The sequence below is a fragment of the Berghia stephanieae genome, chromosome 2, assembly GCF_034508935.2.
Source record: "Berghia stephanieae isolate SIO BIC M18660-M18661 chromosome 2, UCSD_Bste_1.3, whole genome shotgun sequence".
NCBI lineage: Eukaryota > Metazoa > Mollusca > Gastropoda > Nudibranchia > Aeolidiidae > Berghia > Berghia stephanieae.
In genome coordinates this window covers 13,439,768-13,463,529 of record NC_088361.1, presented here as the reverse complement: position 1 = coordinate 13,463,529, position 23,762 = coordinate 13,439,768, and the positions used below count along the sequence as shown (strand labels likewise).

Genomic DNA, 23,762 nt, shown 5'->3' with positions numbered 1-23,762 from the left:
ATTCATGATTTTGGTCTTCTTTATATTCAGCTTAAGGCCTTTGGTCTCGCTATGTTCCTTTACAGATGTTATTAGATTCTCTAGTCCCCCCGGTGTTGTGGACAATAGTGCAGTGTCGTCTGCGTACCTCAGATCTTTTATGGGTAGACCTTGCATTTTAGGTTCGTTGTAATTACTTCTCCTGACATCGTTTTCCACATCTCGCATTATACCTTCAGTGTAAATGCTGAACAAATGGGGTGATAGAATACATCCCTGTCTTACTCCTTTTGTAACTTTGAACCATTCTGTTGTTCCGCTTTCTAGTTGTACCGCTGATTGTTGGTTCTCATAGAGGGATCTTATCAGGTTTCTAATTCTAGGATCAAAGTTCATCTCCAGGAGAGTTTCCCATAGTTTCTCATGATTAACACAATCAAAAGCTTTCGAATAGTCTATAAAACAAGTGTGGAGGCCAGAATTTACTTCTCGATGCTTCTGAATAATTTGACGCAAATTGAATATGTGGTCTCTTGTCCCTCTGTTTTTTCTAAAACCTGCCTGGGTGTTACTGACTTCTTCTTTCAGTTTACGTTCAATCCTGTTCATGATAATTTTTAGAAGGATTTTGCTTGCATGACTGATGAGTGATATTGTTCGGTAGTTGGAGCATAGTTGTAAGTCTCCTTTCTTAGGCAATGGTATAAAAATTGCTCTCCTCCAATCTGAGGGCCAAATTTCTTTCTCCCAAATTTTCGTACAAAGTCTTAGATATACTTCAACTCCTTCATCTTCGCTTGCTTTTATCATCTCAGCTTGAATGTTGTCACAACCTGGACTTTTCCCATCTTTAAGTGATTTAATTGCCCATTCTATTTCAGATTTTAGAGGTGGTAAGCTAGATTCTTCGTTTTCATTTTGCATGTTGTTTTGCAAAGGTTGGATTTCGTTTATTTGGTCTTCTGTGTACATATCTTCACAATATCTTTTCCACCTATTTGCTATGTCTTCTGCTTCTGTGAGGGGTTTACCTTGCTCATCTTTTATCACCCCTATTCGTGATTGAAAACTTTTTGTGATGGTTTTTATTTCATCATACATTTCCCTGGTCTTGTTTTCTCTCTGAAGGTCTTCTATTTTTCTGCATTTTCTCATGAGATATTCTTTCTTATCCGTTCTGCACAGCTTTTTCACTTCCTTAGCTATCTCTTTGTATACATTGCTATGAGTGCCATGAGTCGTCTTTGCGTCTTTCCTCTCTTTGATTTTGTTTAGTGTATTTTCACTCATCCATGGTTGTTTTTTTGCCCCGTTTTTTAGGAAGGTGTTTTTCAGCGGATTCCAAGTATATTTTCCTTGTCTCATTTGCGATCTCATCCGGTTCCTTTTCCTCGATATCTTGAAGTAGCAGTTGGAAACGATTCTTTACTTCAATCGCAAATTCTTCATTGATACTGTCAACTTCGTATCTAATAGGTCTTGTAACTTTTTTCTTCATTTTAAGCTTCAGTTTCAGTTTTGATATCAAAAGTTCGTGGTCTGTGTCACAGTCTGCTTTTGGTTTGGTAGTGACGTCTTGAATTATGGTGTTCCATCTTTTTTCAATCATGATGTAATCAATTTGGTTTTTTGTTCTTCCATCTGGCGATGTCCACGTAAATAGTCTTCTTGGATGTTTTTTGAACATGGTGTTTTTTATTGCAAGTTGATTTGCCAGTGCAAAATCTATGAGTGTCTCGCCTCTTTCGTTTCTTTCCCCTAGTCCAGATATTCCAATGATTCCATCTTCTTCACTGTTCTTTTTTCGTCCTACCTTGGCATTAAAGTCACCAGCGATTATTAATATGTCCTGTTTATCTTTGTTGTCCACTTCCTTTTGTAGGGCATCATAGAAATTCTCTATTGCTTCTTCAGTTGCAGCAGTTGTTGGTGCGTAAACTTGAATAAACGTGATGTTTTTAGCTTGACCTTGGAGTCTAATGCTAACAATGCGATCACTCACTGGTTTGTATCCAATGAGGCTGTTGACTGTTGTTTTTGCGAGATAGATTGCCACACCGCTTTGTCCAGATTTTTCCCTTCCTGAGTAAATTATCCTTCCTCCGCAGCTGGTTGTGAAATGTCCACTTCCAGCCCATCTGTGTTCCGACAGTCCCAGAATGTCTATTTTGTTTTCTTCTGCTTCATTGATGATGGTGTTGAGTTTACCGGCTGCCATGCTTCTTATGTTCCAAGTTCCTATGAGGTAGTTCCGCTTTAACCATGTATTCCGGTTCTTTCCCAGGTCTGTACATTCAGGCGTTATGCCTTCATCAACTAGGCTGGTACTCCCGCCGGCGTCAGGTTCTTCCCCAATACGCTTTGGAGACCAATCTAACTTGGGGGTCTCATTACCAGGTCTCATATCGTTATTTGTTTTGCTTTTCTTCATTCAGGTTTCCGTGGCAGGTTTACTCACAGTAGTTTGCCATTGCTTTCTGTGAGAGAGCAGTGTCCTTACAGGACGTGTGTCCCAGCCATTGTATCCATAGGATATCCTCTGCCTAGCACATTGAAGAAGAGACCAGTTCTGAAGCTCCTTCAGCTGCTCTCCATCCTCATCCATCGCCTGCCTGGCGCGACTTCACGTAACCCTGTTCGGGGGGCATTGCGGGTACTCGGTCTTGCCCAAGGACCTCCCGCAGGCTAGTGGAGGGAAGGAGACGCCTTACTACTCCTATTGACAGATCTCAATCTGCCCCACTACAGGGTCAATACATAAGAATTTATCTTGTTGACTGGACTGTTGAACCTGCCTTCAAAATGCTACCCTACCAACTGATGCAGAACTTTTCTGGAAGGGAGTCAAGCAGACACAAGGTTTTAAAGAACTTGCTGATTATGCCCTCACATGTCTTGTTACACCAACCAGCAATGCTTCAATAGAAAGAATATTTTCCATGGTGACATCAACCCAGACAAAATTCAGGAACAGAATGAGCTCCTCTACCCTTGATGTTATCATAAAAATCAAAACACACCTTTTTCACAAGGGTCACTGCTGTGTTGATTTCAGGGCAACAGATAGGATGTTTCAACTTTGCACCACTGACATCATGTACCCTACAAAAGACACCCTATTAGGTGCCTCTAGCTCAACTACTGAACTTACCTATGATGATGGGGATGATTGGCTTGTGATGAGTGAAGCACAGGAGGATGTCGGCCATGCTCACAATTTCTTCTAAGCTGTCTTAAGAGTGACTTTGTTAGCGGATGTCCAAGAGAGACAATGTTGTAAATCAATTTATTTTTGATAAAATCAGACACACGATTTTGAAATTTGTTCTCATCAATTTTGAGGTTTTGGAAGAGAAAAAGATTCCCATATTACCGTGCTTTGTTTTTGTTAACCAAATACTGACTCAACTCAGCATTGTGACTTGGATTGCATTAAAACTAAGTATACTTTTTGGATCATTCACTCCTCAAAGTCTCCGAGAAGATTGGATTATATCAGAGGCCCTGTAAATTGTAAAATAAACAACATTAGTCAACACCAGGTAATATTTCACAATTATGAGTACGTGTAACGAAAATCCCTATTTTGAAAGGTTTGGCAAGTTTTCGAAGCATTTGGCAAGTTTTTGTCACATATTTGGCAAGTTGTCCTGAAAAAAACTGGCAACCCTGCTGACAACTTCATGATGTTTGTTTTTTTTTCAATCTCCCAAAACGGCACAATTTCACAATGTGGGCCACTTTTATTTCTAGTGGACTTCTATTGGCTGGCACGGGACAAGTTATCAATATCCAAGCGTCCTTTTGTCTTACAACAAGTCTCCACCCACCCTCTCCAAGTCTCCACCCACCCTCTCCAAGTCTCCACCCACCCTCTCCCAGAAGTCCTAATCCACCACTGTCTACAACTTTGTCCTGTTGTCCACTCCTCCAATAATCTATAAAAACACATGAGACAAGACAAATAAATATGACCATTTATTCAGCATGTTGCCACAGATTTGACATGCTCAATGTGCTTCGTAGACTAAGACGCCAGTAAAAAAACGATTAATTATGTTCATATTATAATCGGAAATTAATATCAACAAATGTTTATTGATGGTAGGTATGTGTTTAAGTAAAACACTCAATGTTTCGCAATGTCAATCATATAAACACATTAAACCATGTGTAACCAACAAAGTTAAAAGTCTGACAGAGATGCTTTATTGAGAACTAATCACCAAACTGGCGTTCCAAAAACTGACTTAAAGTGATGTCATCATCATTCATTCTATACATAAAAGGTCACTGCAAGTAAAAGTAAAGTTTAAAACAATGTATGTCATACAAATATAATTCAAAATAAATTTGGAAAGTATTCAGGGGTGTAAAATGACAAAACAATTTTATTAGGATATTGCTTTTTTTAAAATTATTATTATCAATGTTAAGACTAGAAGCAAACGTTTGAAATAAAGTAAAAGTAAAAAATGGTAAAGAGGGAGAAGGGAAGAGGAGGAACTGTTGGGGGGGGGGGGGGGGGGGGGGGAGATTGATGATTGGTTTATTTTCATTCTTAAATTTTTAATATTGATAGATCTTAATAATTTAAATTGCATTTTTTTTTCTCCTGTCTAGGGATATTTCATTTCATACTTTTTCTTTTCTTTTCTGTTTTGTATTTTGTATTTTTTATAAAAATAAAAAGTAATAAATAACAATGTGAGCTTGAATGTAAGCTTCAATTTAATATACGAAAACAGATAAAATGGATGTTTTTGGGTTTCCCATTTATCAACAAAACAAAGCAAGTACCCCCCTGCCTACTATGGGAGGAGCCGGATTTTATCTCAGTTTTTATAGCGTGCGACGGACTGTAGCGATTGATTGCCACCCTTTGGATAGGATGCTATTCTATCGCTAATTTTTTCCACCATATCTCGTAGACCCAGCTACCCAATCATTGCTGGGTCAACAGAGGGTCAGAAAAAATCTCGACTGCACCCGGGATTGATCTCAGTCCCTTTGTTTGTGAAGCGAGTGCTCCACCAACTGAGCTATCAAGACCCCAATTATCTATAGTCCACTAAAAGAAAAACTAAAAGCTGTAACAGTGTCTTTTCTTCTTCATCTGGTAATATATCAGGAGCCATTATTACTCAATTCATTTTCTATTCTTATGATTTCTCATGGGGGGGCAAAGTGGTCGAGTGGTTAAGGCATTGCACTGTGACACGGAAGGACGCAGGTTCAAGCCCCGCTTCAGGCACTTTCTTTTTTTCCTTGAGCAAGATTATTAACCCCCAATTTGCTCACTTGGACAACATGGGTGATTCCTGTTGACATCAGACATCTTGATTGATGAAGTTATCTATATTCCTTCGTGGAATGCCTCGGCAATGATATCTTATGATGTCGTGGCAAAAATTTTTTTTTGAAATTTTGATCTCTCATCCACAATCAACTTTTTATTACCATATTTTTTAATGAGATTATCTCTTTTCCAACTGGGTGATGCGCCCAGATGAGAAAGAGGCCAAATTACAATATTATCCATGAACTAAAAACTTTGAAAATGGTACTCAGCTTTTATTTCAAATCCCATGGCTAGGACAAGTTTTCTTCTTCATTCAATATTCCTGTGTCAAATATATATGGATATCTCGCATATCGAAAACAACACAAATAGGTAGTTGAGAAGCACAGAGAATATTCTGAGTGTGCTTTGGTTTTAAGCAATTTATTCAATTTTTTAACAATGATTAATGTTTAAATCAAATATGCTGTTACACATACCCCTCTTGCTTATAATCATCCAGGGTAATTATTTCAATTAAATGACATTTAATAGTGGCAAGAATAACGCTAACATCAGGAGACATAGGAGAAATAATATGTCAAATAAATAGATTACAAATGAGCAAATAAATAGTATGAAAGCACAGCGTGAGTGACTAAAGCATTTTATGTTTTTTAAAATTAATTTATAAATAAAAGCACATGAATTTATGTTGCCACATTATTCTTAACAATTGATAAACATAATGTATTTGAACAGCATTTGAAATGATGCTCATCGTATATTTTTAACATCATGCTCTTTTAACTGTTTTCAAAACAACCCCCAAAAGAAGTGAATAGTTAATAAATGCATGAGCTTATTTGTAACACATTTTAATTTCAATACAATCAGTGGAAATTACAGGATAAGATCAAATTCATAAAAGGAAATCGATTATTTTTCAGTTTAATTACTCAACTTTTAATTGTGTAAAAAATTGAAACGATCAAAAAATAATAAAAGATGAGAAAAAAAATGCGACATGTTTTTAAAAAATGTATATGTTAGTTATATTTTATAAAACCTTTAAAAAACCCTTTATCAAAGTCAAAAACAATAAAAGTGAGAATTTAGTTTTGCTTTTCAAAGTTAAGCATTGACATTTAGACTTAATTTCACCCTGATGCCAATAAGTCAATAATTATTGAACATTAAAAAAACATACAAAGTATTTCACTTGGAAGAAATAATTTAGGAAATTGAATTCCGAATTTGAATGAGTCGTCTATCTAATCTTCTGATATTAAGCCAGAATCATGAACTCCACTGTCAAGTTCTGAGATTACCTCCTTTCGTGGAGTCTCATGATGAGTGGCACTGGAAGAATATGTTGACAATGAAGAGGATGCCGTTTGAACAGAAAGGCACTGATACCTTTCATAAATTTCATTCAACTCTTCGGATTGAATACTTTCCTGAGCAACTGTTGTCCTATCCTTAGCAACTGTTGTCGCAAATGAAGCCATATATGAAGCGTCTGCAGGTTCAGTTTCTTGAATGCCAGACACTGATTTCTTCTGTTGCTTGATGATGTAACTATTAAGTTGAAAGTGTGTATGGGGGGGGGGGGGGCAGCAAGGTGACAAAAATATGATTAATTACGGTAATTTTAAATGTAAAAAAAAAAAATTAAAAAATTTGTGACTTTTTAAATAGCAGTATTAGCTTTAGTAGTAACAGTGGTGGTAGTGATTGTTGTAGTGGTAGTAGAGTTATAGTATTAGAAGTAGTAATGGTCATGCGGTAGTGAAAGGAGAGGATAGTGTTAGAAGTAGTAAAGTAGTAGTAATAGTGGTGGCATTGATGGTTGTAGTGGTAGTAGATTTATAGTGTTAGAAGTGATAATAGTGGTGGTAGTGATTGTTGTAGTGGTAGTAGAGTTATAGCATTAGAAGTAGTAACGATGGTGGTAGTAATTGTTGTTATGGGAGTAAGGCTTATAGTACTAAAAGTAGCATTAAAGCAGATGGCAATAGATACCACTGATGGTAAATTTGCATGAGTGTACAGAGTTGCTTTAAGTTTAACGGCATTGGAAATAACGAGAGCTCGGCAATAATGAGACTTTTTTCAAATTCCCGTTTTCCCCCTCACTATTTCTCTATTATGAATAGACTTGTTATAATGAGAGAGAGCGAATCAGAGATTAGGAATAAAGAAAAATGCATGTTTATTTATCAACAAACATTACAATCCCTCACATTCAAAGCAAAGCAGTGTTAAATTGCAATAGATAGCTATTACTATCATTACAGAAGATATACATGTAAATAAGGAACTTTGCAACGATGATCACCCCTCCAAATTAAATGCAATAGCCCATCTTGCTTATTTTTGGATGAGGTCAAGTGTCACATCAATGCACCTATCAGCACCGTTCATTAGCATCACACCACATCACGATATGTGCTATATTACATCATAGTGTGTCGGTTCCTGCTGTCAAATAGTCTGTCAATTTCAATCTAAGTTTTTGACACACTTTTTGTCAAAATCATAATATCATCAATCGTCATCATACGTAATTCAACTTGATAACAATAACAATATTATGGATTCTCAAAATCAAAAAAGAGACTGACTATTTAGACTAAAGTCTCCATCATAGAAGAAATGGAGAAGAATGAGGTAACGATTGCTAAGATACGTTGACGCTGTAATATGAAGTCCAGCATCGTGTACACTATTTTGAAAGATTATCAAAGTATTTTTTAAAGGGTCAAAATAAGATTCTGTGGTTCTCTGCACGAAAACCTGTTATAATGAGAGCACAGGAATAATGATAATATATGCTTGGAACAGAGGTTCTCATTATAACCAAGCTCCACTGTATCTTTTTTGCTTGCTGAGCAATCAAAATTCCTTATAAAGAAATAATTTTTTTTAATACCCTGTATAATAAAAAAGTGGGGCTGAAAGTTCAAATTGATTTAAGAGAAGTCAGTTTGACATTTTATGATAAGTGAGGTTGAAAGAAGCAATTGCAGTAGAGGCAGTAACAACAAATTGAGCAACATATCAAAAATGAAAGTCACAAACCATTCCCAAAAATAGTTACATACTTTTTCGTTTGTAATTACATTATAGACTTACATTTTGTGACACAACAATCTTGATCAGATCTTACTTTTGACATGAAAACCATGCAGGTTTCAAATTGGTCTTTCATGGCTTGCTTTCACTATCAATATCATTAATGGGGCATGAACTAAAAAGCAATGTCCCTTTGTTTGTTTCTTTTTTTCTTTCTTTTTTTTTTTGGGGTATGGCTAAATGATGACCTACTGTCTAATGTCCTCGTTGCTCAGCTCCCTTAAAGGATAAGGCCAATCTTTCCATCTTTTCACAGCCCTTGGCATATTTTGACCTTCTTCATCAAAGGTGAAGTTCTTGACTCCCACGGCCAGAAAGTAATTGCTGCTGTATGAGATCAGAGCTCCCAGCAGTCCCCGGCATTGTGTGCCACCCTCTACATCACTTCTACATCTGACACTACCAATCATTTGGATTTCACCAATGTACTTTGGGTCATTAAAGAAAATTCTTCCATTACGCCAAACGTCTCTGAAAAGATCATTTTTAAACAATTATATATTTCAATGTTATTCATCGTTCGAAATTAAGACAGGAAAAAGAATATAGCTTTAAAACAAAATTATAAGTGTCATGAGTAAAAATATGAATAAAAATGTGACAAATATGCACTCAAAACAATAATCAATTCTAATTAATGTCTGCATAAATTCAAGTTTTAAGTTATAACCTTTTCAATACACCGGGACTTCACTTATCACAAAAATGTCTGTCACTGCTGAAATCATCCATATTAGCACGGTTTCTAAATCTGCTCGGGTAGGTGAATATTTTAGTTTTCTGCCCCAATCTTTGGAGTAGTTAACCTCTTTACCAAGCTAATGTGATCTGTAGAAGAATGTCCCTGAAACGAGCTGTTCTGATCAAGAGGTCTGAGGTTTAATTCCTATTCGAGGCAGGCTAATATTTTTGGATGTTTTTTTTTTTTCTTGTACTTTTATTTCTTGCTTTATAATGTACTGATTCATCCTCACTGTTCAGATTTTTACCGTCGAATGATTTTCTCTCCTTATGACGCAACCCTTGAAAGACAATAATGTCTAAAGATTAAACCTACAGAAGAATCTTTCATCTTCATGGCAACAATTATTATGGAGTTCTCGTTCAGACTATACAGAGATTTACTTTACACTAAGGAATCTAATATTCAACTAAATTAATTTCTGACTCATATCTCATGTCATGATACATAGTTTACACTGGTCCACTGTTAATGAGAGCATAATATTTGACTTTATAGTTGTAGTTTGAAGACTATAAAAAATGATACCTATCCACAACAATTCTGCTATTTCCACAGAGAGTTCTCAGGCTGTCGCTTTGGATGGAAAACTGTCTGCACAGCTTACAGGTCTGTTAAGAATATAAAATGAATGCAGTTGCCAACAGAATGGTGGAACACACTTAATTAGACAACCTAATGCTCCCCAAAATGTAGTTTTAATCTAGCACTTTTTAAATTATCTAATACTCCATAGCCTACAAATGTAAGTAACAAATAAAACGGTTTACATAGGTGAAATAAATCTTACAAATCGATTGCATTATTTTCTTCTTTAAATTTTCTATATGGACCCTTTTCTGATAAGGCTTTTATAAATACAGTGACAAATCCATAATCCGTAATCCAAAAACATCTATTTAAATCAATTTGTCCACAGAATTTCTTGAATAATGAAATCTCCAATCAAAATATCCTAAAAGGCCCCTGACATCACATTTATATAAAGCGGGACAATGTATATATAAATAATATAGGATTATTAATGACTTCAACGGAAATGTTTCATGCCACTAGGGCAATCTTCGGGAAGTGTGATCGTTATTGTTGTTTATGATTGTGTGTTGTTTCGTACTTCCTGTTATTTTTTGGTGTTGAGATTATCATGGTAGTTTGTAGATGCAAAGAAGGTGTTTATTTCTGTGTCTGCATGCAGTTTTTATTTTATAACTTTATAATGCAGGACATATATTATGTTGCGTACTGTACATCTTCAATTTTACGAAACCCAATTTTATTCTATCATAAAAACAAAAAATACAAGGCATCCCTATTATCCTTAGTAAAAAAAATGGAAGAGTTCAGGATATATTCATCATTCGACTTAGGAATCAAACGGTTCAAATCCAGGGAAGTAGATGAGCAGAGAGATTGATTCGGATTGTAGATAGAAAGAAGAGATGACAAGTAGTTGGGAGCAGTGACATGGATGTACATGAAACAGTAACAGGCAAGTTAAATGCAAACAATGCTAAAGTTGAAAGTATTAATCTTACATCTTATATTAAATTGGTACCAAAACAAAGTGCCCAGATCCGAAATAAAGAGTTTCCAGATTATAAATTTTAAAAAAAGAAGAAGAAGAAGAAAATTATTTCCATTTACATATATTTTTTTTTTTTTTTTTTTGTTTGTTTGTTGCTTTAGGTCTCTTCCAACACAATTGAGGTTATATGAGAGACCGCTGAAACAAAAAAACAAGCAATCTAACACTAACAAAAATAGTACAAATGTAAATCAAAATCATAACCTAAAGATATCATAAGCTAAATTATAAATAACCAAGAACAAACAGGCAGAAGATTTACAGAAAAAAAAAAATCCCTGTCAAAAATACAATCACAAACCAAAGAAGCAGGATAGGCTAGTAAAGAGAAGAAGAAACGACATCACTATCGGATCGTACACCCATGCGAACATCATAGGTATACGATTCAAGGGTGATGCTCCCATCCAACCACCCGCATTTACATATATATATATACAGATTACAAACGTTTCTGAATGGCAGACTTTTGGATAAGAGACATAACTGTAGTCACAATCATTGGTTATTAATATCATTTTTTAGAATACAAGAATAATCATCTACAACATTCTCCAATGGTTTTCACAGTGACATTCTGACAAGAAAATAAACTCTTGGATTGCATTTTTGACTCCAGATCTGTACAATCAGACCAATCTAAAGATTGAAAGAAATAGTGACAAATCCTAGGCCTGTTTAGAATACAAACTCATCATGTTGAAATGTATTGCTTATATAATATATATATTCATGTAGTGAAAAATTATGCATCATTTAAAATTCTATTCAAATGGCACTTAAACAAAATAAATTTTCAGAAATTTCCATACCACCATAATAATAATAAAATTAATGTAATCTATTTATACAGCGCCTGCACCATACAATATAGCGCTAGGTGCACAATATACAAGGCACATTATAAAAATTTACTCAAACATATTATCAATAGCATTTAAAAGATCAGAGTACAGAATTATTTTTTAAATGTAAATTATTGTAAACAAGTTCTATGCGGTGACAGTACAAAAATGATATTAAAAAAAGAACTATATATATATATATATATATATATATATATTATATATATATATATATTATTATTATTATCATTATTATTATTAATAAAGGATGTCCTGTAGGTTCAGAGAGTGCTCTATAAATTAAATTAACAATCCAGAACATATTAAAATGAGTAAAAAATGACTCACATTCGTCCAAGTATAATTTTGTTCAACTTCTACAATATTGTTTCGAGCATTCGCTTTCTTCTTTTTGTACTGTCACCGCATAGAACTTATTTACGATAATTTACATCTTAAAAATAATTCTTTATTCTGATCTTTTAAATGCTATATTTTCCCACATATCATGTAAATATAACCGAAAGAGATGACTTTTAAGTTTTCTTTAAAAAATTGTCTCAGAATTATGAACACTAGAGCGCAGATTAAATGGCAGAGAATTCCACACTGTTGGGCCGTGCAATGTAAGAATCTGTTTTTTTACTTTTGTGTTCACCCTTTTGTGGTGCACAAAAGATGTTGATCACACAATCTTAAATTGAGAGATGGGATATAAATATTAATAAAATTCTTAAGATTCTAAAAAGTATTATGGTCATCTTACCATTGTGAATTTTTTATCCCTGTATCTTATTTCATTTTGAGATGCGATCAATTCCTCCAAATCTCTCTCCTCCTTTGCGTCTGCTTGATTTTTCTTCATATGCATGAGGAACTCTTCTTTTGGCATTTTTCGAACAAGTTCTATCCCTAGATACATCAGCTTTGTCCTTTGCTGGTTCACCGTTTCTTTTTCACATATTGAAGTCATTCCTAACAAAACAGAGTGACCGCCTTCTGCCCTGCTCCTTCCTGTTAGAAGATAGTTTTAGTGTCATATATATATATATATATATATATATATATATATTTTATATATATATTTGTGTGTGTGTGTGTGTGTGTGTGTGTGTGTGTGTGTGTGTGTGTGTGTGTGTGTGTGTGTGTGTGTGTGTGGTATACAAACTTAGATCTTAGACAAAATTCTTAAATGCTTGGTACCATTCACTCATAGAATAATATTAGATTTTTTAAACAGAAAGCAGTTTATCTGGAAAGTATTAAAACTTTGATCGACAGAGAGTTGCATTATCTAAGATTTCAATAATATAGCATAGCATAGCATAGTCAGCTCGTCTTTTTAGGCCTTTTGGCCAATGGCCGAGTCTGTTGGGTCTACTGGTTTTACGATCAGGCCTACTCTATCTTTCCCTACTAAATACTGATCTTTTGATCAGACCTAATTTGGGAGGGAGGCTCAACTATACTTACTATACATAAAATATTACCAGTAATGTTTTCTTACTCATTGGTTTAATGATTCATTGATGTGTTATTCATAAATCACTTTGTCTTCTTCATACCGAAGGTATTTAAATAAAAGTATATAAAATTCCCTTCATTCATCCCACAGGGGAAATTGTAGTTGCTATTTAAACATTAACAATTTACCATCACAAGGATTAAATAACACTTCAAAAATCCTTAAACGTAAGCTTATGTAGTCTGGCATCAACTTTCATTTTCAATAATTTTAATGACCTAGAGATGCTCATGAAGTTCTGAATTAAGAGCCAAAATTTCGTAATTCTAAGAATTTTTCGTAATAGAAGGCAGGTCTGTGATTATTGCCATGCCCTAATTCAACTCCCTGCAAATGAGAATTTCAATTGAAGAGTTTTTAAAAATTTAAGATGATTTTTTCATCTTTTTTTAGATATTCGTCTTACGAGCTAACTTGAAAAGTAAACTTTATCTCGGGTATTGATTGATACTATAATGTCCTTAAATTAATATTAAATTGATGTTTAATTACAATAAACTGGTAGGCCCACAGAGCGAGAGAAAGAGAGAGAGAGAGGGAGAGAGAGAGAGAGAGAGAGAGAGAGAGAGAGAGAGAGAGAGAGAGAGAGAGAGAGAGAGAGAGAGAGAGAGAGAGAGAGAGAGAGAGAGAGAAAGAGAGAGAGAGAGAGAGAGAGAGAGAGAGAGAGAGAGAGAGAGTCTGGGGGAAATCATCCTAAATATGGAGACAACAAGTTTTATTTTTTTAAACAACTTTTCAATTGTTAAATGAGGGTATGGCATGATCCAAGATAACATTAACCATGGTAATCTCACCCCTGGTTTGGATGGTGGTGATTTCATTTCCAACATGGTTGTACTTGATGACAAGATTGCATTCTGGGACATCAATACCCTCTTCTGCCACTGACGTGGCCACCAATAACCTCACCTTCCCTTCTTTGAATTTGTCAACCAAAGCATTTTGTTGTGACTGGGTCATGCCTGAATTGCACAATTAAAAATAATTAAAAAATAGAAAATTCTTCAATAGTATTTGGTATATTTTGTTTTTATCAAATGTTTAAGAATAGTAGGACAAAAGTAAAGCTTCCCAAAGATAAGTTTCAACAAATATATTTTTTATGATGTTGAAATAGACTTAAGCTGTTGATGATCAAGTTTGTATTGTGTCTTCTCATATAACATTGCTATATTGTCGTTTTAGAAAGGTTTGAAAAACAATATTAAGAGTGTCTCACTATGGTGGAATGTTGTCTATCTGTAAGTGAAATAATTAATATCTAATGATAAATCCTAAAATAAATTCACTGCAAGTCCCCCAATTCCAAAAGTCACTCGTCACTGATTGCTTAATAAACGTAATGTAGTAACTACCGTGATTGCCAGAACTCGGTATTCTGGCTGTAGGACTCCATGGCTAGGATGGGTCCAGATGGCCGGTGAATCACGGAATTACTGAGTTAAAACTAGATATTAAATAGATAATGTTAAAGTATAAAAATATAGCTTACCCTGAATCTAGCTAGTCGTAATGGTAGATAGGTATGGTCGCAACAGATATGGTATGGTAGATAGTTTAGTGTAGAGCTTGAAGTGTGCAGTAGGTAGTCTGTAGGTAAGTGTGTAGGTAAGTCTGTAGGTAAGTGTGTCGGTAAGTGTGAAGTGTCTCTGTCGGTAAGTGTGAAGAAGTGTGTCCTATCGAGAGGTCCACTCGGCTTTATATGAGCCGGGTCAGCTCGGGACGAGGCAGAGCGGAAGTAGGAATGACCATTGCCAAGGTCACTAGCCGTACGATTGTTTACGGCTAGAGATCCCTACAGTAAGTACTTGCTCATTCAAAAACCACAGAAACCCACATTGCATACTTTCAGTAAATTTGTCGAATCAGTTGATAAAGTTCTGTCTACCTACCTCCTTGTGATTCTTTAGCATTAGTGCCAGTAAAGATGCAGGCCTTCAGAGCCCTAATCCCTTCATTCTCACAACGATTCAACCATAATGCCAAGGCTTCTGCAATTGCTCGGGTTCTGACAAAGATGATTCCACGAGATTTACTGCCCTTTTTCAGCAATTTTTCGTCAATAACCTTCATGAGGCGACGCAGATTAGGGTTGTCTTCATGACAAAGGTAAGCCATAGATTCTTTAAACTCTGAAGGATAAATACAAATTATTTGTCACTGTCATTTTCGTAAAATAAAGATTAGCAACTCAATAAGGCATAACCGTATCAGCCATTTTACCATTATGAATAAGTCACATGACAATTTCAACCATTAATGGAGAAGACTTTTTCGAAAAGTCCTTCTCTGTTTCCTGATTCTGCTTTCTCTTCTTTTTCTTTTCTTTCTTCTTAGCCATAATTGTACTCCAGTCCAGTTTTGGTTAACTTTAAAACGTTTCACTTGAATTGATTTTAGGCAGCTTGGTGTGTTTTGAGAAAATTGAGAACAGAATTTGCTTTCTTTTTTAATTTTGTTTTGTTTTGTCACTAACACTAACAATAAGTATTTTCCAATTTTACTTTGCTCTCAGAAGTTTGTCGTGATTGGTGTAGTTAGATTCCTGTCTCATTATAATCCATATTTTTACAAATAAAAGGAGTTGGTAATTTTATGTTACTGATTCCTCATTAAGTTTTAAAATAAACGATCATCCTAAAATAATTAAAAGCAGACTGAAATACGACAATGTGAAACTTTCATATCAGTTTGACAATAACATAATTGAAGTAAATAAAGAAAATTAGTGATCTTAATTCTAAATAAATATATATATATATTTATCTTTTGTTTTTTCTAAGTAAAAACCAAATGCATATGTCTAATACCTTTGAAATAATCATACAATCTTGTTTCTCCATTTGTTTCAAATTCATCAAATTTGTTCGCAGTGAAGCAGTCATCAAGATAGTTGATGACGTCTTGCAGATGTACCAGATCGTGGGTCTCTAATGCAAAATGATATTGCTGAAATAGACCAAAATCATTTCAGGTCTTTTCAATAAATAAGGATTATATCAAAATCTTCAATCAAAAAAAAAAATTAATAAATTATAACCAAGAGCACTACCTCAAATTTTAAAAAATATATATGCAGAGCAAGCTACTTGACTCATTCAAGCGGCATCGCAATTAACCAACTGATAAAAAGGAATACCAAACACGTTTATTGGGAGTCACAACGCTCATTTGGTAGAGCACTCGCTTCACACGCAAAGGGACTGAGATCGATCCCGGGTGCAGTTGAGATTTTTTTCTGACCCCCCTGTCCACCCAGCAGTGATTAGGTAGCTGGATCTGCTAGATCTGGTGGACAGTAATTTGAGATTGACTAGTGTCCTATTCAAATGGTAGTGATTAATTAATCTTATAGGATCTATCTCAGTTGCATAAAAAATAAACCTTACAAAGTATATGGCATGAATCTCATAAAAAAACCATCAACTGAGAGCTCAGGAATTTTAATTTATACTTAATTAAAACCTTGATGATATTTCCCTTATTTTCTATTATCAGTCATTCATTCTTTACTATGTTATAAACTATAAGCAAGCAAATATAAAAACTGTACCAAAGGAATTAACTGGTCGGCCTCTAATTAAGTGTCTTGCATACTTAATGAATGGAGTTTTATCTCTTTATCAGGTGTAACAACACGTTACAATTAAACAGAATTCATTGTATTGTTATAATTCAAATGTTGCAATAGCCGTTGACAGTAAGGATCAGAAATTCTCACCTTTGTCGATAAGATTACAAGAAATATGAAACAAATTTGATTTAAGTATAAATGAATACTTTTTTAAAAGATATCCTAAGTTTAGGGGCAGCATGGCTCAGCAGTACATTTTTGCTTTGTATCCGAAAGGTACCAAATTCAATCACCTGCCAATTTGAGCACTGCACTGCGGCTGACACCAGGGTTATTCCAGTCTTCCCTTGGAATAAACCCTAGAGGAGACAAATTTCCATTATGGAATGAATAAAAGGATTTTTTGGGGTTTCTTTTTTTTTTTTTTTGGGGGGGGGGGGGGGGGGGTGTAAACTATATTCTAACTTACTGTCAGATATTGGGCAATGATCATCAGGAGTCTCACTGACATATTGGTTTCATTTGAAAAACGAGGGATCTCCACGGCTCTAGTAAATAATTTCGTAGCCCAATTGTTGTATTTCTGTAATTTTCTATTGTCAGTGGGAATTGAGGAAAGTAAGCTGCCAATTTCAGCATCAGCACAAATTTCACCATGTCCAATGTCTGTTGACAGAATTTTAGAAAACAATTTTATAGAGTTTGTATGTAAACATTTTGATTATGCATTGAATCATTCACACAAAGCCACAAAGAAGTTATTTTTATGTAGCGATGGATAAAAAGGAAAGGGAAGAACCTAGTTTCAGAATTTATATCTATAAGTGTTTTATACCATTTTATTAATATCATTTTCAGTTCCTTTCATAAATAATGGTCTGTCGATTTAAGTTGGAATGAAAATGAAAACGACTACTTCAAATAAAACTAGCGTCCTATCCTTGTGGCCTATCAGTTTCAAAAACTAGCTAAATATGTAAAATCTGTTCTTTCTTGGATAAGAAATTACTCCTAAAAGAGTTTGTCAACAAGTGAATCATCCATATCATAGCCTTTTCTTGCTACAACTATACTTGATAATTGAACAATAAAGCATCAAACATATTCTTGTCAACGAGTTGAAAAATGTGTAATGAAAAAAGGCAGGAGGATTTGAAATCCATTCTCCTCTCCTTGAATAATACTCGTAATAATAATAATAATAATAATAATAATAATAATAATAATAATAATAATAATAATAATAATAATAATAATAATAATAATAATAATATAATGATAATAATAATAGTAATAATAATAATAATAATAATAATAATAATAATAATAATAATAATAATAATAATAATAATAATAATAATAATAATAATAATATAATCTTTCTTGTCCAAAAAATGGCAGTTTATCATTTGGTTTACAATATTTGAAATTAAAAATACAATATATAGAGAGACAAAAATACATTGATAATATAATATATAAACATCAAAATAAAGATGATGTTTCAAAACAATTTCGAAAACCCATACATAATAATAACCAATGAAAAAAAGGTATATATGTAGTGTATTTCTAAAAACCAAAAATCTGAATTTCATTGCAAAGCTCAAAAGGATTATGGTAATGATGAAGCTAAACTGTGTCTCTCATCCTATTGCAAGGTCAAACAACATTGAGCATTTTCAATCACTGTTATACTCTTCTTAGACAATGAAATGCAAACTTAACTGTAGACCTGCCTAGCTGAAAGTTTAAAAATTCTTAGCTTTTAGCAGATAGAAATAGTAGTCGTTATGGTCAACTTTATAGATGGACAATTTGCACTCACAGTGGTTAAACTTTTCGTAGTAGTAAGCATGTCTTCTACTGAAATGATGTGCCAAAAACCATGCAGGTTTTATTGCCCAGTTAAAATAGATAGTATGAAGTTGACGTCACTCAGGTCTTTGTTATTGCTTTTTGCCATCTGCGTTTATGAGTAATTCTCACTAAATTGTATTAACCAGACTATAAACGTTTAAGGTTGCAAATAGTTTTGTGGGTTAGTCCGTTATACTTCTGGATGGCAGTGTTGTGATCTTCTTAGCCAAGCTCACACTATCTATAGACAGTCACTTGTCAGAGAACAATTCTTTTTCCATCCTTGAATAAAAGTATGCCATTTAAAGCCATTACTATATCACAGCCCAAATTGTTATTGCTTTCAAAACACTATTTTACCTTGTGCACAATCAACAGCCTCTGCTTCAAGTTTTTCCATGACATTAATTATCTTCTTGTAAGATTCATCATTGTCTCTCTCTTGAAGATACTTAATCTCTGGAAGCATAAAAAAGACAACACTTTTTTCAGATTGAAGATTCATTGAAGTGTTTAGTTTTTAGTATATCTCTCTGTGTGGTGAGTGTGTATGTATGTATGTGTATGTGTGTGTGTGTGTGTGGCAGGAAGATAATTCAGTTAGATAATATGAGTAATTTGTTGTGAATTTTAATGGTTTTGGATGCAGGACAGTAGTAACTTTGATTCGCCATTTCTATTTTTCTACATCTGCTTGAATGACAATTTGACCCAAAATAGGAAAATGTTGGATTTATTTTCATGCGCACCAAAAATTATTTTTAATCGCCAATCAGCTGTCATGAAAATCATATTTTCAACCAATAAAAGGTGCGCAAATATTCTGTAAGCGTTGAATTCATTTTTTATTCAGTGCATTCAAAGCATTATTCAACGATTAAGTATTTACTAAGAAATTATAGGGTTTTTCGATGGAAGGAGTGGAATAATAATTTTGTTATTTTCTGCAACCAAGGGCAATATAAATATGCCAAATAAGGTAGCTCCAGTCTTAAGTAATGCAGAGATTGAAAGTAATGATAACTGTTGTTAAATAAGGCTACTAGATGGATTTGACAACTGGATAGAGTCAACTAATATATATATATATATATATATATATATATATATTATATATATATATATATATATATATATATATATATATATATATATATATATATATATATTGTGTTTTTTTTGTAGCAGGCAATTGCTCTTGTCAACTTCAAGCTATAGAAACCAGGATACACTCTGGCTCCATAGGCCTAATGGCTCTCAAGGACTATTTTATCATAAAAGTATGACTGTTTGTTTTAGTGAAGCCATACTCACTTTTGCTCAATGGCTATATCCTATCTCAGGCAATGAATTAAGGACAAAGACAACATAAATGTACAACAAACAACTATCTCATAAAAAATATAACAACTGACTTTTTAATTATAGTAAAGATTTCAAGCCATTTCCAGTCGACCTCTTATGAGATTACACCAGAGTAAGTAAGTTAGCCAGTAAATAAAGATCAAAAAATAATGTTAACTAACCCTCAGTTGGGACAGGAACTCGCTTCTTGAGTTCAGCCAGGTATTTCACAACCACAGAGATATTGTGTGCATCCAGATTGGCACAAAGTTGTAAAATGCTTGCTGATGCTTGCAATGCATTTCTTGCTTTTTCCACAGGAAAAGATGCTGTAAGTCCCACAACCTGCAGGTATTTTGAAAGTTTTACAGTGTTTTACAGCTGTATTTTCTTGGTATGTTTTACTGCTATCCTATTTTTTAGTCATAACATTTTGTTGGTTGTAACTACAGTCCACTCCAGATAATCGCAACTCAGTTAATTGCAACTTTCGGTTAATCGCAACATTTCCCTTTTTCCACAGGAAAAGATGCTGTAAGTCCCACAACCTGCAGGTATTTTGAAAGTTTTACAGTGTTTTACAGCTGTTTTTTCTTGGTATGTTTTACTTCTATCCTATTTTTTAGACATAACATTTTGTTGGTTGTAACTACAGTCCACTCCGGATAATTGCAACTCAGTTAATTGCAACTTTCAGTTAATCGCAACATTTCCCAAGAAATGGAATTCATTCTATATAAAAGTCACTGGTTAATTGCAACAAACTTTGGTTACTTGCAACAAATTTTCGACCTCAAAAGGAGGCAAATTCAAGGAATCAACCAAACAAAATCTCATGATTAGATTTCATCATGGATGAAATCATGACACTTTGAAGAATCGAGAGTGGGTGGGGTTAATGCTACAGAAGTGTGTCACTACTCTTCTTCTTCTTCTTTCAGCTTATACCGCATTTTGCAGGGTTGCCATAATGAATGTCACATCTCCATGCATCTCGGTTATGCGCATCATCTTCCTCCAGGCCCAGTTCTTTCATATCATCCTTTACCTTATCCCACCATCTAGTCTTAGGGCATCCCTTTTTCCTGTTTCCCACTTATTTGTAAGTCCAGTACTTTCCTTCTCACGTACTCCCTCTCTCGTCTCTGTGCATGTCCAAACCATTTCAATCTATCATCTCTTATCATTATTGATACATTCTTCACTTCATTCAACCTACAAATTCGTTCATTTCTCACTTTATCTTTTCTTGTCCAGCCAAGTGACCATCTCAACTTCCTCATTTCTGCCACCTCAACTTCTTTATCTTGTTTCTTTGTTGCAGCTGCTGTCTCTAGTCCATATAACATTGCTGGTCTTACAACTATTGTATATATTTTCCCCTTTAGCTGTGCGGAAATTCGCTTGTCACACATAACTCCAATTACCTTCCTCCAATTATTCCAGCCTGCCTGTATCCTCTTCTTAACCTCCATCTCATTGGCTCCATCTCCTTGAACAGTTGTTCCTAAGTATTTGAATTGGTTTGTCTCTGGCACATCCTCTTCTCCTATCTTTCTTGGTGGTTCTGCTCTCTGTTGTCTGATGCACAAATACGCTGTCTTCGATCTGCTTACCCTTAACCCCTCCTTTCCAACACCCATCTTCAATCCTCCAGTTCCTTTTTCACCTGAGCTTTTGTATCATTCAAAGTACTACATCGCCACTCCATTAGATACAAAAGTGGGCAGGGCTTTGCAGTTCGGGTTTGTGCAGTCATCTGAGATATGAGGCGAGTGGGCTGGGCATGGTTTAGACAACAGGTAGACAATGATAGTTGTGAGGACAGACTAAGCGATGATATCCTTTGTTTTGTGATTGACAACTGTGCATTGTGATCAACGGGTTTGGTGAGAGCTTACTGACTCTCATCACGGCTAATCTCTTGGACTCTTACAAATGTTGAGAACAAAAATTGAAAATGAATCTAATCGTAAGATATTGGCTTGCCTCAAAGCTGCTTTTGCTTGTCAAAATCTATACAGGGCTGCCATATATTTTTTATTCCAATCAAATTTCTCAGTCTGAGGTGGACTCAGAACAATGTTTACAACAACTGGTTTGTGTTAACCATATTTTTGTAAAATGTTGCAATAGTGGACTGGAAACTCACAACATTTTTGCTGATCCCAAGGTGGTGCGATTACCTGGAGTGGAGTGTAATATGTATGTCATTAATGAGAATTTTCTAAATTTAGAATCAATCTGCAATGCTTTGAAGCCTTAAAGAATTATCTTGAAAACATACACTAAACTTCACAGTCAAGTAAGAACAAAAGGCATTTCTCATGAGTCGTAAGCTTATTGGATGACAGATATCACTATTTCCTAAATAAGCAAAGCCTTAAATACTCAACAACTGTCCTTTACACTTTACAACATCTAATTGTCTGAATTTCTCTCCTCCAATAATTTACCTCAGCAAAATAAGTGTTGGGTGAATATATTAACAAGCAGGAAATTGTTGCAAACTACAGTGTCATCTTGTTTTAAAATCTTGACTTATTCAAAGAGGAACTAGACACTACATAGTAAAAGACAACCAGTTATGTAAACCAATAACAGCTACACTGGATGTCAAACAAGTAGGTTGTTAATGAAAACATTAAAAAATCAGTTCCCCAAAGAGAGTTATATTTTCCAAAATTTAAGATTGTCCTTGTATGGGCTTACCTGAGGAAGATCGAAGTCACCCATAAGTTTCTTGTCCATGTATGCTGCCATCAGAGTGTTGTATGGATTTTTTTCTCTAGTGTGGTGACACTCATCAAAGACAAGCAAGGAAAACACGCTAAGGTCCTTCACATTTCCCCGTTTTATGTGGTTCTGGAGAATCATGGGGGTGAGCACAACAACATCAAGATCTTCGAGAAGTAAGTGCATATCCATTCTTAATTCACTGTCCCCCGTGACGATATTGATCTGCTCATAGAAGAAAAATAGGTTAAATTAAATTTTATGATGATCAAAATTGACATTAAAGAATTCAGTGGCTTACCTGCATAGAATATTGCTATTCACTGCTACCATCGAGGTGACCTGATTTCTATCTTATATATCTTATTTAAAGCTGAATATAGGACTTATCTTTTAAATGCCTTATACAATAGCTTATAATTACATAATCTCAAATAGTTTGTTGTGTATCATTTAAAGACAATTTCTACATAACTTTGAATGTAAAGAAAAAATATATCAATACAGCCATGTAAAGCCGAAATTATTAACTATTATAAACTACTTAAGTTATTGAAAATTGTTCATGATTGAATAAATCATAAATGTACAAAGCTCATAGTATAATGAAAAATAAAAAGAATAAAAAATAATCATGAGTAAGTCTCAGAGAAATTAGCACTCTGTCAAACATGATTTCAAATTGGTTAAAAAATCATGAATAATTTCTTGTCAACATTTGCAGACCAGTTTACAAATCATAAAAAGTAATGGAAACAATTATATTATATCCACATGAAATTGTAAAGTCAAAATAATATATATATTTAAAAAGCAAAACAATTATAGACTGTTGCAAGTATTGAAAACTACTCATAATATAATCAAAATTGTATAAATTTTCACAGAATAATTTCTAGGATGGTTTTATTTCATATTTTCTTTCTGCTTTGCATGGCACAAAATCACATAATTACCGTTTCAGATTTGTTATGAAGAGCATTTAAGTTTCTGGGAGTGCCATTATTTAGCAATGTTATGAGATGGAATAGAATCGTTACAATTCGATGCCCTTTACCATGATCATATTAGCTGACTTAATCCAGGCCTGTAAATCTTCCGACAATTGTCGGAATTCCGACAGTACGATTTAGCTCTGTAAATTCTGACATTT

General features: G+C 34.3%; 1 protein-coding gene across 9 annotated transcripts in view; it reads right to left on the bottom strand.

Annotated features, from left to right (window-relative positions):
* Window positions 1-3,944: 3,944 nt before the first annotated feature.
* Window positions 3,945-23,762, bottom strand: part of LOC144964361 (ATP-dependent RNA helicase DHX58-like) — a 48,559-nt gene continuing 28,741 nt past the window's right edge. For 8 of the 9 annotated variants that reach the window (XM_078898517.1, XM_078898514.1, XM_078898518.1 and 5 more), the window contains 11 exons: window positions 22,586-22,834; window positions 20,056-20,218; window positions 18,890-18,988; window positions 17,139-17,335; window positions 15,906-16,044; window positions 14,988-15,227; window positions 13,890-14,057; window positions 12,337-12,584; window positions 9,669-9,751; window positions 8,591-8,869; window positions 4,166-6,841 (listed from right to left, as the gene is read on the bottom strand). In XM_078898517.1, coding sequence (XP_078754643.1) covers window positions 6,535-6,841; window positions 8,591-8,869; window positions 9,669-9,751; window positions 12,337-12,584; window positions 13,890-14,057; window positions 14,988-15,227; window positions 15,906-16,044; window positions 17,139-17,335; window positions 18,890-18,988; window positions 20,056-20,218; window positions 22,586-22,834 — 2,172 coding nt within the window. In that variant the 3' untranslated portion in view covers window positions 4,166-6,534. Of the gene's footprint in view, window positions 6,842-8,590; window positions 8,870-9,668; window positions 9,752-12,336; window positions 12,585-13,889; window positions 14,058-14,987; window positions 15,228-15,905; window positions 16,045-17,138; window positions 17,336-18,889; window positions 18,989-20,055; window positions 20,219-22,585; window positions 22,835-23,762 lie in introns of all 9 variants that reach the window. The other variant, XM_078898516.1, reaches the window with a different exon arrangement.